The 16,605-nt window shown below is 37.0% G+C and overlaps 1 protein-coding gene across 7 annotated transcripts in view; it reads left to right on the top strand.

Annotated features, from left to right (window-relative positions):
• Positions 1 to 12,972, top strand: part of MARCHF6 (membrane associated ring-CH-type finger 6) — a 56,126-nt gene extending 43,154 nt beyond the window's left edge. For 4 of the 7 annotated variants that reach the window (XM_075728163.1, XM_075728162.1, XM_075728161.1 and 1 more), the window contains 6 exons: positions 498 to 679; positions 2,018 to 2,152; positions 4,231 to 4,320; positions 6,344 to 6,476; positions 7,454 to 7,589; positions 9,896 to 12,972. In XM_075728163.1, the coding sequence (XP_075584278.1) occupies positions 498 to 679; positions 2,018 to 2,152; positions 4,231 to 4,320; positions 6,344 to 6,476; positions 7,454 to 7,589; positions 9,896 to 9,986 (767 nt within the window). In that variant the 3' untranslated portion in view covers positions 9,987 to 12,972. Of the gene's footprint in view, positions 1 to 482; positions 680 to 2,017; positions 2,153 to 4,230; positions 4,321 to 6,343; positions 6,477 to 7,453; positions 7,590 to 9,895 lie in introns of all 7 variants that reach the window. The other 3 variants (XM_075728160.1, XM_075728159.1, XM_075728157.1) reach the window with 1 other exon arrangement.
• The last annotated feature ends 3,633 nt before the right edge of the window (positions 12,973 to 16,605 follow it).

Here is a 16,605-nt window from a genome sequence, read left to right as displayed (position 1 = left end):
TTCCACTATAATACTAGTGAATAGAAACACTATTAAAAAATGAAATGTAGTGAATGAGTCTCCCATTTTTGTTGGAGAGCTTCAGAAGCTCCATCTTAAAAAATTATATGAGGCAGTGAAATAACCCAAACAGCTCATAAGATTTAAGTTCAAGCTTATGCACTAATCCATTGCCTTTGTAGTTTTGGAGATGAATGTTTAGGCTCTGAATAGCACAGTATTCAGTGCTTTGTTTTGCTGTACTTCAGATCACATTGCTGGTGTAATGAAATTTTAGAAAAAAAAATTCTACATATGTATTTGGCATCATCTATGTAACTATTTACATAGTGCTTCACACATTCATGCCTTATGGGTATAGTATGAAAATACTGTTTTATGCTGCGTACTATTTGTGCATTGATATTTAACAGTAAATTTGATATGTATTTTTAATAGGCATCCTTCCTTAATATATCAAAAAGCATTACTCTATTTAACAGTGTTTGTGTTTTCAGTATTTGCTGGCCGATGGTTAATGTCATTTTGGACGGGGACTGCCAAAATCCATGAACTGTACACAGCTGCTTGTGGTCTTTATGTCTGTTGGCTAACTATCCGAGCAGTGACAGTGCTGGTTGCCTGGATGCCACAGGGTCGTAGAGTGATTTTTCAGAAGGTCAAAGAATGGTCTCTCATGGTGAGTCTTAAGAAAAATTTTTACTGAATTATCGGAAAAGTAGTTAAGAAAACTTGTTTCATTTTTCGCAGGTTTTACTGTGTAATGTATACTACATTTTCAGACCATTTTGAAGCTTTTGCAGCTTACAGTTACCCTATGCAATGGGAATGTATTTTTGGAAGCCATTTAGCACAACATTAAGCAATCCGTTTTTTCTTTAAAAGTGAATATGTTGCATTATATTATCCCATATGTGATGTGTCCTCAAGTACATTTATGTTTCACATACACCTGGAAGCTTAACTGTTACTTAGTTAACAAATTGACATTATCAAATAAAAAAAATAGTAAAGGTGATAGATGATGATGAATGTGTCTCTACAAAGTAGCTTGCTGCGTATTTTCAGAAACATCTTTATGATTTGTCAGATCTTTGTGTTGATCAAACTAATGTTTTTAAAGACAATATCCTTTTTTATTACCAGGAGTTCAGATTCTTACCATGGCAACAAATTTATATCCCACCTTTTTATCTTGGTTGTGTTTTGAGGATTTCTATAGTAGATTTCTTGCCTAAGCATAGTAATTTTAAACATTCATAGCATAAATGTTATCTTGTGATGGACATGCTTGTGTGTTTATTGGACTCTTACAGACAGAAGAGCAGTGTAAGTATGTATTTCATGTATTACCACATTTCCCAAATATCCATCGTTTTCATTTAGGAAATATTAAGTTTAAGAAAATTCAGAGCTAAAATGCAACGCTCTGCTTGTCCTTTGTCCTTTCTTCTGATCATGTTAATTAAGTCAGACTAGTTTTCTATCTGATTTTTGGATGATGCATGTAAATTAGTTCTAGAATAAAGAAAGATTCAAGTGTGATATTCCGAGTCTTTCATTTTTAAAACAGAAATATTCCATAATGAGTGAATTTTTAAGGTTTGGGTTTCACTGGAGAAAAATCGGCAGTTTTGGAAAGATTCTTATCTAATTTTCCAACATATAAGAATACTCAATGTAATGAAGTGCCATTGGATAGTATTCCCTGCTGATAACAGTCAAAAGTTATTTTTATGGTTTAAAACCATACAGACACCAGTAGCACAGTCATGCCTTTATTGGAGGGGGCATGGAATAGGACCCAATCTTGAAAACTTGCATTGCAAAACTATGTATGTAATAAAAATTATTTCTAGGGGTGTATATGTATGAACTAAAGGCTTTTTTTAGGCCTTTTTTAAAAGGTAGGCTTTTGTCTCCAGCTTTATCTGTTTGTGTAGTTTAAGTTACATTTTGAAGTTTAAACAAAAAGAATCTTCTGATAAACATTTATTAAATGTCTTTGGTTTTTTAGATAATGAAGACATTAATAGTGGCTATACTGCTAGCTGGTGTGGTTCCACTTTTGCTCGGTCTTCTGTTTGAACTGGTCATCGTTGCACCTTTGAGAGTTCCTTTGGATCAAACACCTCTCTTCTATCCTTGGCAGGTCAGTTGCTCCCATTCTTCTTCTGCGGCTGATACATTTCTTTACTTAGAAGTTAGAGGTATGGGAGTTCTTGTTTCACGTTGATTCAGTGCTTCAATGTGGCAGAGAAAAGACAGCCAGTCTGGATGTGAGGATTATTTAGAACAAAAGGATATGCCTAGGAATTTTAAGTATGAAAAGCTGAAATTTGGGGGATGACATCAAAGGATCTTTGCATTTTAGTGATCAGATAGATGCTTTTTTCCGGTAGCAAAGTGAGGTACAGAAGTTAGTATAGCTGTATGTACCTATGCACAGAGGTATATATTCTGTCTGACCTTTTCTGGAAAGCTTTCTGCCTGCAGTTATGCAGCAAGAGGTTCAGCTGCTCTTTTTTTCCATACAAGGTTTTAATTCAGTGATGATACACACTATGAATGAAATTTTGATATGCTTTAGGATCATTCTGGTTTTAGGTTGAGATGTGAAATCATTAATACAAGATTTTGCAGTAGTACTGTGTTGTTTTTTCTTCAGTTAAGTCTCACAGGTTAAGGGAGTGCAAACTTTTTTCCTGCAAGTTGGTGGAAGAAATGAAAGTACAGTGGATTGAGTGACAAATGCTTGCATCACCTAGGCTGAATTACGAAAAAGAACTTGTAACTTAGAGAAACCCTAACTGAGGGAACCAGAACTCAAAAGATCTAGAATGCATATTACTAAATAACAAGAAAGTGTTCAGGGACAGTGATTTTCTAAGCTGTCCACAAACAAGCTTTTATTTACTTTCAGTATCCAAATGTTTGAAAGCCATAATACAAAGAAGAATTTGACTGCTAATTTAAATATTCCATTATTTTATAATACAAGTCTACTTTGGAGGTGTCTGTTTAAGTAAATGATTACTAAGTCAGGACATCATATGATTGCAGTGGTAGATATCACAGTTTCCAAACAGTTTTGGAAAGAATTTGTAATGCTAGAGATTCTAAAAATGCTTAAATTTTGCATGTTAGTTCTTTAAAAGTTTGTAATTAAATATACTGAAAGACTTTATTTTCATATGGCAGAGCTTCCTCAAAATACCCAATGAGAGGGATTTGAGACTTATTCTCAATTTCAATAGTTCCTCGTTAATTTAGAACAACTTCTTTTTTTCACAAAAGGGAATATTTATACAAAGGTTGCCTGCTTGAGCAACATGAAGCAACTCTAACATTGACTTGTTCTGTAATAAGTTTAATTTTTGAATGTATCTGGGATAATAGACGTTAACAAAAGCTGTCTTTTTAAATAACTGGTTGAAGAAAATATATTTCCCCAGCAGTTTAAGAACGTTAATTAACCTATGATGTCTTAAGTCTTACCAGTTCTGTAGCTGTTTTTTTCTGCCTTGTCAACCTATAGTCTGCATTCTAGTTTTTGTGGGGTTTATTGAAGAATCTCTTACAAATTTCTGTAATCCAGAAAGGATTGACTCATAATGTGCAGTGTTTACTAGAAGCCTGTAGTTATATTGTGTTCTTTTAATTCCATGCCATAATAATTGCAGCATATGTTAAAGCATAAATTTTCCTCTGAACAGTATGACGTTCTTTCGTGAAGAGCATTGCCTTGCTTTGTTTAGCTTTTGTCACATCAGGTAGGGTTTTGTGAACAATTAAAATTTAAAAGAAGAAAAGAAACTTGTTTCTTGACTTGCGTGACCATCTTTATCTTGTTTCTCTTCTTTTTTTAAAGGAATCAAAATAACTTATTTCTAGGTAAATGTTAACAGTGTTAATTAGTTCATACCAGAATGTTAGTCTGTTGCTTTAAGTGTAATGCTTTTATTTTGTATTTGGCTTTGGTTTAACAGTAGTAGCTGATTTTCCTGGTTCCACAGAGCTGAGTATTTTACAGATGTCAGTTAAGCTTGGGAGCATCCTCTTTTTCTTAGGAGTTTGCAGAATATGTCATCTGTTGTAAACAATGTCCCATGTAAATAGAGAATTGATTATCTTTTCCCTCATAAGTAAATTAACAACTTGCTCTAAAAGCTTTTGGTTGTCAAACTATTTAAAAATATGTTAATGCTAACTGCATTCTTACAAAATTAGGACTGGGCTCTTGGAGTTCTGCATGCCAAAATAATTGCTGCCATAACACTGATGGGTCCCCAGTGGTGGCTGAAAACTGTTATTGAACAGGTAGGAAAAAACTGTGCATGTGAATTATCTGTATAATACATTTGAATGTTTTTGATTGTGAGTCAGAAAATGGAGTTACTGTTGTAGTAATGGAGTAATTTGAGTAACTGAGTAAAACTCAACTAGTCTTGTAGAATTGTTTTAAATTGTATAGCCTAATCCATTAAGGTACACTTAACAACAAAACAAAAATAAACCTCAGAAATCTGAAATCAAGAAAAAGCTGCGTATACATACATGCAATTTTATCATGTTTGTATTAAAGTGAGAGACAACATTATTTCTTCAGATGAATTCATGTGTGTCCAAATACTGGACATTATTTATGTCCACCACTCAAGAACAGAGAATTTCTGCCATCTCCAGAGCTGTAGAGACTCCCTCAGTCATACATGAGTGCATATGTGTCCTGGTTTTGGCTGGGATAGAGTTAATTTTCTTCCTAGTAGCAGGCATAGTGCTGTGTTTTGGATTTAGTAGGAGAAGAATGTTGATAACACACTGATATTTTAGTTGTTGCTAAGTACTGCTTATGCTAGTCAAGGACTTTTCAGCTTCCCATGCTCTGCCAGGTGCACAAGAAGCTGGGAGGGGGCATAGCCAGAATAGTTGATGCAAACTGACCCAAGGGCTATTCCATACCATATGACGTCATGCGCAGTATATAAACTGGGGGGGGGGGGCTGGCCGGGGAGCAGCGATCGCTGCTTGGGAACTGTCTGGGTATCGGTCGGCAGGTGGTGAGCAATTGCATTGTGCATCACTTGCTTTGTATATCATTATTATTATTATCATTATTATTATATTGTTGTTATTATCATTACTATTTTACTTTATTTCAATTATTAAACTGTTCTTATCTCAACCCAGGAGTGTTTCTCACTCTTACTCCTCCGATTCTCTCCCCCATCCCATCGGGGTAGGGGGAGTGAGCGAGCAGCTGCGTGGTGCTGAGTTGCTGGCTGGGGCTAAACCACAACAATATGAAAGACAGCATTTCCATTCCCCTTTCATTATTAAGCAAGACAGAACAGTTTCTGTGAGCAGTTCTGAGTCACAGAGCCTGCTGCCGCCTTTGGCAGAAGTATTTTTTTCTTGATTCTAACCTTTTAAGTTCTACACTTGTCGTCTCAATGAAGTATCTCAATTGTTTGTCGGAAAGTAACTTTTCAGCCCTGTACTATATGTAGTGGCTATGGTGCATTGTCCTGGCCTCTGTACAAAAGATGTCTCTCTTGATTAAGTCTAGCACATAGTCCTGGTTATTAAACCATTTACTGATAACTTCAGGTGTCACACTGGAGAAATGTACTCTTAGTTCTGTGAGTACCTTTTGATGCATACATACCACGGCTCTTCCTGCCATTTTGAATGCTCTCCCTGGGCCTGTGTGTTATACACACTCTCCTGAGCCATCCTTAGAAATGGATACGTCCAGGCTGTGGGACAGAGGCCATCATGTAGCTGTATGTGGCGGCCATTCAAAATCGGTCTTTTCCCATGATTAGTCTAGTCATGTTGAGACCTTAGCTCCTCAAGAATTGTGGAGGCCCTGTCTTCAGGCGCAGACTCCATGTGCAGAGGCTCTGGTCTGCCCAACCAAGTACAAAATAAGATCCTATATTCTGCCTGTGTTACCAAATTTAATAGATTTGCTCTATTAGCATACACAGGATCCTCTTTTGGCAAGTTAACGGCACAAAGCGATCCCAGGTCACCCACAAAACCACCATCCACAGCTCTATTTAATGATCTTTCAGCTGGTCTCTTGCACTCCTGCAACCAAATCGCAACACTATTCCAGATTAAGTTGCTCTCCTGGACGCTATTTAAATGATCTCCTGGAACCATTATGATGTAGATTGGCACAGAGTTTTTCCTTCTTCAACTGTGGCTGTCATGGTTTTCTTCAAGTTGGGAACACCTGTTTCATAAGGAGAAATATGTAAAACATTGTAATTATTACTGTGAGTGCAAAGCATGGCTTTCTTGACTGATCCATTCTACTTCTGACTTGTTGTAGGTATATGCAAATGGGATTCGTAACATTGATTTACACTTCATAATCCGTAAACTGGCAGCACCTGTAATCTCTGTTCTGTTACTTTCCCTGTGTGTACCATACATCATAGCTTCTGGTGTTGTTCCTTTGTTAGGTATGTATACATTCAGAATACCTGTTTATCATCTGATGGTTTAGAGCAATGTAAATATAGCTGTGGAAATAAAACTTCAAGCTCTAGGTTATTTAAAAAAAAAAACAACAAAAAATTCACTATTCTGCCAGCAAATGTAAATGCTTATGGACTGCTGTGTCATCTTAAAAGTTTGGGGGGTTTTGAGAAATGCAATACACTATTCTGACTGGCTTTCTAATAAACCAAGTGCAGAATGCATCAGGAGTATGGGACAGTATAACATCTAACAGCAGAAATGTAGGTATATAGCTAGTTTGGGAAAGGGATGATTAATTAATTTCTTCTTTGGACAATCAACCATTAATTTTAGTCTCTCTTTAAGAGCTATACTGAGCTGAGGGCATCTTTTCTGACTTGTCCTATTCTAAAGGAAGATTAGAACAGGTGAAAACACTGGTTTTGTTTTGAGGTTTTCATTCAGTATTAAAATAAAATATAAATTTTAAATATAGTTTATTTTTTTCAGACTTTCCTATCTCCTCATAATTGAGGGAAATAATTTTATTAGAAGCAGGGTAGATGGGCTTCTTCACCAATAGTTGTCTTTGTTGCTTGTTAGCTCTGATGTTAACAATATGTTCAAGTCCCATTTTATTCTTCAACCTCTCACGTGAATGCAAACTTTTATAGTGTCAACTTTTTTCTGATAAGATGTATACAGAAGTCAATAAGCAAGAAGAGCTGATAAGCCTAGTTTTTTTTATTGTGGATTTTCACTGTCTTAATGAAAAACTTTCAGCTTCAATGCTTCAGATGAAAAAGAACGGTAGCTGTCATGTTGGATCTCCGAGATAAATGGATGTGTTATTTATTTCACAGCACTTCTACTGAAGTTACAGTATATAACAAAAAGTATAGAAGCAGGTACATAAGCAGAAATGCGTATGTTACTTTAGCAATGTTAGATTATGCGAGGATTGTGTCTTGTTTTGTAGGAGTTACTGCTGAAATGCAAAACCTAGTTCAGCGACGGATTTATCCTTTTCTGCTTATGGTGGTGGTTTTGATGGGAATTCTCTCCTTCCAAGTCCGCCAGTTCAAGCGCCTTTATGAACATATTAAAAATGACAAGTGAGTATATATTGTGGGTTTTTTAATTTTTCCACTTTAAATTGTGATAACTTCAGATTGAATTCAGATTCTTAGGGCTAAAAGGGATTTTAAGAAGCTTTCTAGACAAATGACCCTCTGAGGCAGACCTAAACTGTTCTTGGCAAATGTTTTATCTGTGGTGCAGGTAGGTAAACACAGGAGCAGACTGTCTATAAATAGAAGACCCTCCCCTATATCTAACTTGAATGTGTTTTACCACAAATGAAGCTGATTGCTTGTTGGTCTCCCCCTCTGTAGTCTTGAAGGACAAGTGAAAGTAATAATTATGACATATGTGGAAGTAAAATCACGTCTCAGTCTGCTGCTTACAAAAGCATTTATCCAACCTTTTCTGCATAACTGGTTTTCCTTTCCTTTCTACTCGTTAGTCCAATTAACTTGTTAAAGAATGTTCAGTTGATTTGACAGAGTTTGTCCTTACCAAATTTTGTCCTGTTTTCTGATGTTTCTAGTAATTATTACTCTGTATTACTCACATGCCTGATAAAATATTAATTTGCCAATGTTGATTTTTTTCTGGTTATCCTGCTTAGTTTCTAAGCTTTTTTTTGTGTGTTATCCTTATTACATAATTTTTTGTGTTACCCTAATTATCTTCTGTGTTGGTTATTTAGAAAAATAAGTTTTGGACCCCAGCAACTCATCCTCCTAGGCTTCTTTTGTATTGAAAAGGAATAAATGAGTTTGTTGTGTTCATGCCCTGAGTTACCCTAGAACAGTTCTGCTTTCTGCTGACTACAAAAGGAGTCAAACCTGAAATAAACTTCTTTTGAATCTTACATGTTAGGAACTGACTGATATATTAAGTGTTTGGTGTAAATGTGAAATTAATGGTATCTAGAAATATTAAGAGAGTTGTAACTAAAATTAAACTCTCAGCAGATCAGTTTATATTTTAGCACCTTTTATTTGATCAGCTGATTTAAATCCTGTTTGCCACCTGTCTTCATAACATGTTCTGTAGTATTTGGCCTACTGTAGTATGTATAGCTGGTATTTATATTTACAAATGGGTTTTCAGCTAGATGTTAGTATCTTTGAGGCAGAATGTGGCTCAAATTGCAACTTGCATTAATGTTACAAGTTGCTTTCTTGTGTAAATAAGGCATGTAAACAGTATACAAAGCTGTAAAAATATATTTAAGTGAAAATTACTTTGATACTAAATTATTAAATGTTATAACCATCCTTGTAGACAGGAAGTCTGTACAACTTAGGTTAATGATCTCATTTCAGGAAGTAACCAAACATAGTCAAGCTAGCCAGTAGAGATTTATGGTTTAGAAATATGCTTAATTAAATCCTTCATGTAACAAACTTCAAAAGCATATACAAGTTTTTGTGACATTCTGAAACATACAAAAGAATATATGATGGTTGTTTGGTGATGGTACTGTGAGAAAAGGAGCCGTGGTGAAAAAGTTTCTGAAGGAAGTGGCAGGTTTCAGGGGAAGAATTCACAGGTGTATGTGGCTCTTCTATGTGTTGAACCGGCATACAAATAGGAAGCATGTAAGGAAATTTAGATGGCAAAGTAGGAGTGTGAAACAATGATATAGAGGAAATAAGGAATAATGTGAAAGGTAGGAAAACTGCCAAGCTGATGAGATGGTGACATGTTGAAACAATGTAAAATCTCGCAGCCCTTAGGCTTGGCATAGAGTAGCATTAGCATATTTTCTCTCCCTTTAATAAAGACTGAGCTGCAGTAAAGTTCTTCCTTTACAATATTTACTTTTTTCAACCAGGGTGTTTTTCATTGGATGTATGAGCTGAGCTTCTCTTACCCAATGCATGTTCTGCATTGTGGCAGGTTCTTTTTTGAACTTAGAACCTCATTAGCACTCTCATTTGGGTTTTGTATCTGAGTTGTTGTTCCAGATGTTCAAGTGGGAGTGGCTCAGACAGACACTGCAAAGATGCTCTTAAAAGTATCATCCAGCAAAGGGGCTGGGTATATAAATAATGCAAACACACTTTTTATATTTCATATCTTCATTCAGCTTATGTATGTCTGAATTGCATGACTACTGATGTTAAGGCTGTAAACACAAACCTATAATGCCTGTATTCCATTATGAAATGCCTGCATGTTGAGAAAAAAGATGAGGATGGTTGAAGACTATTAAGGGGGGAGGGATCACTTGTAGACTAACTTATATTGAAATGAGAAAGCTACTTCTGCAGCAAAGGAGATAGTGGATTTTTGTTACAGAATTGTATTAACTCGTGTTATTTTCTCACTGTTTTTACTATAATCCCAGGTACCTTGTTGGGCAACGACTTGTGAATTACGAACGAAAGTCTGGTAAACAAGGCACATCAACAACTCCACCTCAGTCTTCACAAGAATAGATGGTCATGTTAAACGTCTTGACTTTCCCTTTGCCTTTACACATCCTTTTTTCATAGACTCTTCTTCAGTCTTTGGATATCTCTCCCAGTAATACTCTCAGCAGTGTTTTGGCTTCTGTTAGTAGCATCCAGATAGCAGTTAAGACTCTGCTCCTTACCTGCATTTTCTGATGTTATCAATGCTGTCTGAGGTCTGTATATGTGTAAATAGAAGTATCCTGACACCCTAAAAACTTGGATTAAAAAGAATGTGCATTGTACATCTTTAAAAAGTATATTAATTTATTAAATCTAGTTGTCACTTTATTTTGGACTGCTGTTCTGTTGACAATGTGCCACAAAGCAATAGTGCGAAGAGGCAAGATGTTTTTATAAAATTTGGAAATTACTTTATGGTGTTCATAACAGTTCTTATTGTAGTAATATAGTATGATTTTTCATGAGTGGAAAGGCCACACGGAGAATATCAAAAGTAAATAACTGTCTTATAGTCAGCAATGAAGTGGCTGTGGTGAGAACATAATGAACTATGTATCTTGCTGTCAAGTCTTTTTTATTATTTTGTATAACACCAAAGCTGTTGTACATTTTCTATTGCCTGATTGTTTTTCATGTGTCTGAATTTGTAATATTGTACAGTTGCTGTTAAATCAAGAAAATATTTCCTCTTCTGAGAATTCAGATGTACTTGTTGAGGCTCAGCTGGGTTTTTCTGTTTGGTTGGGGGTGGGGGGGAGGTGGCTTTGGGAATCGGGATTTCCTGAATTGACACAGTAAGTAAAAAAATTTACTAAGGCTAGGTGATGGAAGCATTTAAAGGTACCAAGGAAAATTAGATAGGTTCACAACTTAAATTGTAGCCAATTTCTTATCAATAATAGAATTTATCAGGACCTCAAGAGGAGGGATGAACCTTATCTCATGTGTTTGCACAGAAACAAAGAGCATAGTGTAAGCAACATTCTGACCTGGTCCTTAATTAAAGAGCTTGAAATCTTTATTCTGTAAGTTACCAAAGTTGCAAATGGTAGTATGAATTTTATATTGCACAATTACTTAAAAAAAAAAAGACCCAAAGAACCACAACAACAACAAAAAATTTATTTTCTTTCAGAATTGGTCACTGTGAATTTTTATGGGAATAATATTGAGGAAGCGATTCATCACATACCATTTATTGCCTGTGGGGCAAGGAAATACATGTGCTATTAAACAGGCAAGGAAAAGTTAGATTTCTTTGCAAGCACACAGAGAAGAGCCACCAAATCAAGTCTGTGTTATTTCTATATGTAGATAGAGTTCTTTTGCAGTAAAGTTTGGGGGTTTTTTATGTAGATATTTTAAAGAAAATACATAGCGGTATCACAAAGCTTTAAGTAGCATCAAATCACATGCTTAGATTGCAGTATCTTTCCTAGATTAAATGGCGGAAAAGTGAGTATCCATTGCAGTAAACAGAAAATTGATGGAGCACTTAACTTGCTACTCGGTACACTGTCCTTCAGTATTCTGTACTTAACCATATGTGTGTATAATTAATACTTGAGAATCTGGCAGCTGCTTCGAGAGTGTCATCTCCTTTTATTGATGTTGCATCTCTGATCTGGCATGCTTTGAGCTAATGTGGTCCAGGCTGTGATGGTGGTAGTGCATTTCTTGGTGTCTGGACTCACCGTTCTAAGGCAGTCAGCACAAGCCAAATGCGTATGAATCTAGTGGCAGGAGGATTGGGCTGTCACTATGAGAAGGTCAGCAACTACTGTTTTACACAATTACTGTTGTCCTTATGGTCTTGAACCACAAATATTACCCTTTGGAGTGATTTATTAGGAATTTTCCAGTGAGATTAAATCATAGAAAAATAACCAAAATATTTCTCTCTCACTGCTGCTGACTAAATGCTAAATTGAGTATTCACCCCATATGTTTTTGATGTGCATAAATATTGCATTTGACAATTTACAGTGGTGTACATTGTGGGACAGATATTTTCACAAGATTAAATTCACTGGCAACATACATTATTACTTATGCCAAGATTCTGTCTTTGACATGTCTTTCATAAACAGTTCCAAAATGGTCTTGCCACTCAAATATTGCGAGCACTACTGTGCATCATGCAGAATTTGCAGTAGTGTGGTTCTTGTAACTTCGTGGTTTTATCCAGACAAACTGGTCTTAACATTAAAATTTATTAAGAAAAAGCCTTTGTGCTGTTTCTTATTACTGTTATTTTACAAGTCATGACAGAAAAAACTGAATTGGGCCAGTCATGTAATGTGAACTGTAACTATTTGAATGTAGCTTACATTATCTGTATTTGCTCTTTGTTATGGAGAACTGCTTTCAAATCAAACTGTGTGCTTGCTTTTGCACTGCTTTACAGATCCCAGGTGAAATGAAGTTCGTTTCTGAAACTGTCCATTGTGAACTTTTAAAAAATCTCATCTCCTTATCTCCTTATTTTTACATGTGGTTCGGGAAGGAAGATGGAGGTTGTATAGAACAAGAATTAAACAACACTACTTTTTTATTGTTTGAAGTTTTAATAGTTTGCCTTATTGTGCTGTGTGTACTCCTCTGGCATAGAAACTTGATAGTAAGCATGTAAGTTAACTGGCAGTTATTAAGGCTGCTGATGAGCTCTGTACCAGTGGCTGCCATCTGAGCTAGAGTAATACAGCATGCAGCGGTCTTGTATTACTCTTCAAGGGGGAAAAATTCTCTGCATGTGTGTGTGCTTTCACCACAATTTGTGTTGACCTTGGGTCTTGAATGGAGGGGTTGAAGATGCGTACTGGCTTAATTGTATCCCCTTTGTGGTATTGAGTACCTAATGCTGTCAGTCGTCCTACAGGCCTTCATCCAAGAACTGTCGGATGGCTCTGTAGCTATCTTTTGCATACTGGAAGAAGTTAATTGCAGCATGGCTTTGACTGGTTTTACACAGATTATTTTATATTGATTAAAAATAGTTAAAACTCTGTATCCTTTCTCTGACTCCCCCTTCTCCACTGGTTGAAGCCTGAGTTACTTGGTTTTGAGGGCCCTCTGGAACCTGTAACTATTTTCTGTCAGTAACTTCCTCAGTAGGATGCCAGCTCCAACACCAATTACAGTATTCACATAACTTTTCAGCTGAGTGCATTAACTCTTCCCCTCCCCTAAGCCTGAGCAAATGTTGTCTTAAAAATCTGCAGAGCAGCCCCCCTGTTCCTCAGAGAGCTCTGTAAACAGCCCTTTACCTTGCAAAGCACGAATGACAGTGGTTTGTCGGTTCCACTGCCTGGCGTGCTGATCCGTGTCACTTTGCTTCCTCGTACTCCACTGTCTGTCCGCTCGTTTGGATTGGAAATTCTTCCTGGCAGGGTCCGTGTTCTTGTTCTGCATGCCTTGTGAATGGGCACCGTGCAGCCTGAGCAGTGGGTGGGGTTCTTGGCAGAAATGATGATACAGACAATAAAAACATTAAACAGGGAGCTGAATCTTGGTAGTATAATGAAGTTCAGGATGCAAAAAAAAAGGAAGCTGTCTTCTGAAATGGATAAGGAAACAACTTTTACAAAGCATAATGGTAAGTTAGAGCTCTCTTACTCTGATATTTCAGTTCTTAATTAGATTAACTGGAACTAAAGAATTGCATAGTTAAGAGCAATTGTATTAAATCTATCATTATCCCCAAGAAGCTGTGCTTCTGGTTTTAATTTCTTCATTTAGAAGTCACCATAAATTGAGAAATGATATACTGAAGCCAAATTTACTCAATAGTGGAAAGTTTTAGAAGATGGTATTTCCAAAGGTCAAATACTATTCCGAAATAAACTGCATGTTTTTAATTCAATATAATACTGAGGAATGAAGCAATGACAGAAGATTACTTCACAACCCTGCACACCAGTTTTGCTGCTTAGTGCTTGCTGTTATCTCTTGCTTGCTGAGTGGTGGCCGATGCCAAAGCTGCACAGGCACCTTCCCCCCCTGTATAAGGAGAAATCAAACATATCTGGAGTTGTCTGACATCAGGTTGGGGGGGGGGGGGCGGGGCGCTTAACCTTACTTGTCTGATTTGTATTAAATCACTTGGCTTTCAAGGAGTGTTTCTGTTCCTGGAAAACGACACTAGTTTTACCTAGAGAGAAGAGACTTCCTTGTTGCTTCCAAAAACAGAGAACACTGCAAAGCTCATTATTTATTTATATTGAATAGGATTTTATGTATTAGAACCTAGAGAGAGCAAAGATCTGCATCAGTGTGCCTTGTTCAGCAGGTGCAAATTGTGTAAATGGCCTGGTTGAGTTTGGTAAGGAATGTGCTGAATCTAAAAATACTGCTACGTTATAATGGCGTATACATGGGATATTTAAGCTTCTTGTGACCAGGAGTCGTGGAAGCAGGAAGCAGTAGCAGAATTTCTAAGCTGAAATAGGGCAATGCTGCTACAAAGCAACAGTTATGTCCATGGATATGCTTTTAAATGCTCTTTATGTAAAAGAGCAATCGGTAAAATGTATGGGGGGGAAAGTACTCTGTGTCTAGGAAGAATCTGAGTTACTTCTTTCACTGAAGATGCACTTGTGTATTTACTACCTGTGTTTTGATAGAGTTTCATCAGCTTTTTCTTAACATAAATTGTTTAAGCCTTACTACCTTTATAACTTTAAGCCAAGATTCTCAACATGACCCATCATGTCCATTTCACAGTGCCTTTCTGTGATATTTTTCTTCCTTGTTGAAAGGGATTTGTTGACCTAACAGCTACATGACTTACCTGTGTAATCCCGAGTTTCCTTAAACAACCTTGCATTAACCTGCCTGTAATTAGCAACTGTTGTCACACCACCAACCCTTAAAGCTGAAGCCTTCCACCCTCACCTACCTGTCGATCTTAATTTTACTGACCAACTATCCCAGAGGTTATTCCACTCCTTATTGTTATACTGTCTTAGCCTTCTTTCTTTTATATCCATGAATTACAGTAACCTTTAAGCAGATGTTTTAGTCTAATTACATGTGAAAAGCATGCTTTTAGCTAAAAATGTGAGTTCCCTGAAGTATAAATGACTTAAAAAGGACTCAATGATATCCCAATATGCCAAACTTAAAACATGAGTAATGTTTCAATGAGTAATGCACATACTTTGTGTATCATTAACATAGGGGTAATGAGTTGAAAATGTGCCATACATCTGGTTCTGCTTATAAATCAGGAGACTGCATACTAAGGATGATCATAACTCATGTAACTGCTGGGTTTTGGGTTTTCTCCCCCCTCCGCACGGTGAAATACATGATGATCTCTGGCCAGTCAGGGTCAAAGGAGAGGAGAGCAGTGCCCACGCTCCTGCACAGATCAACAAGGATATCCCCCAGAGCTTTTTCTTATTGATGCAGTATGTCTTGTTAATCTTTGTTACATATAAGGATTTATACAAAGATGAATTTACTCACACCTTTATTAGATTAAGCATGTTCTGGAGCAGCATGCGATTAATTTCTTGTATGAAAGTCTTAGCCTCTTGCTTTTTCCAACAGTTTGCAATTCATATAAAAGAATGTGTTTTAAAATACACTTTTTTTTTTCTTCATTAAATACTCATAGAAAATCTTTCCACTTACATGCTGCTGTGTCCCGTGGTATGGTCTGGCAGCTTTACACACGATTTTGCTGCACTGGACCAAATAGCTGGAAGAACTGAGGGTATGACATTTACTCTTCGAGCATCTTTAGGACAGTTCCAATTGCATCCGAGGACTGCGGATCATAGAGAATATGAAACTTTTGCTGTTTACCTGCTATCCCTAGACACCTTTGAAAAACTGCATTGTGAAATTAATTTAATTCCATTCTGTAAACCCCTGCAGGATAATGTTTGTTACAGGTATTTTTGCTGAAATAGTGTTCTTCATTATTTTAAAGTATCTACGATCTACACATTTAAAGAATAGATATGTCATGATGTGTCAGAAGTTTGCTGTTTTCATGTAGTTGCAGGAATCTGCACAGTGTTTTGAGGCCCAATAGTTGGCCTGTAGTCTATGCAGGAGTACTCCATGTTTTATGAAAAAAGATTAAACCGTTGTTAAAATGTGTGCTTTTTGTTTTCCGTCTCTGGAAACATCCCATCACCACCATTTTATCTTTGTCCTACATGGCCTTACGTGTTCGTCAGTGGGGACGTAATGTGGATCAAGAAGGGCTGGCTTTAAGTAAGATTGTGTTCTTTTTTCGGTAATGGTTTGGCCTCTTTCACATGTGCGGCACCTCAGTTTCTTTAGAGCGATGGCTTGTGAAGGCTTTCTGAAGCGAATAATCCTATTAGCAAGTTCAACTGAGTGCTTGGACTACTTACAGCCCATGTTAGAAGGAAAAGGAGGGGCACTGCTTTATCAGCAAGACAGGAGATGACAATGCCGTTCAGGTTACCTCAGTGCTGTTTTTCTCTGTAGGTCTTGTTGTCCTACTCCAAGACTTTGGGATGGAGAGGGCGCTTTGGCTGCTCTCTGTTCTGGAGCACCGGGAGAGCTTCCACCTCGGCACACGTGACGCCAGGTTTGGCGCAGCAGAGGCCGAGCAGCAGCTGGCCCTGGCAGTCTGTCAGGCCAGCATCGCTCTCCTGGA

This window comes from Pelecanus crispus, chromosome 2 (genome assembly GCF_030463565.1).
Source record: "Pelecanus crispus isolate bPelCri1 chromosome 2, bPelCri1.pri, whole genome shotgun sequence".
In the NCBI taxonomy this organism is placed as follows: domain Eukaryota; kingdom Metazoa; phylum Chordata; class Aves; order Pelecaniformes; family Pelecanidae; genus Pelecanus; species Pelecanus crispus.
The sequence above is the reverse complement of the archived record's forward strand: the minus strand, read 5'-3'. Positions and strand labels throughout refer to the sequence as shown.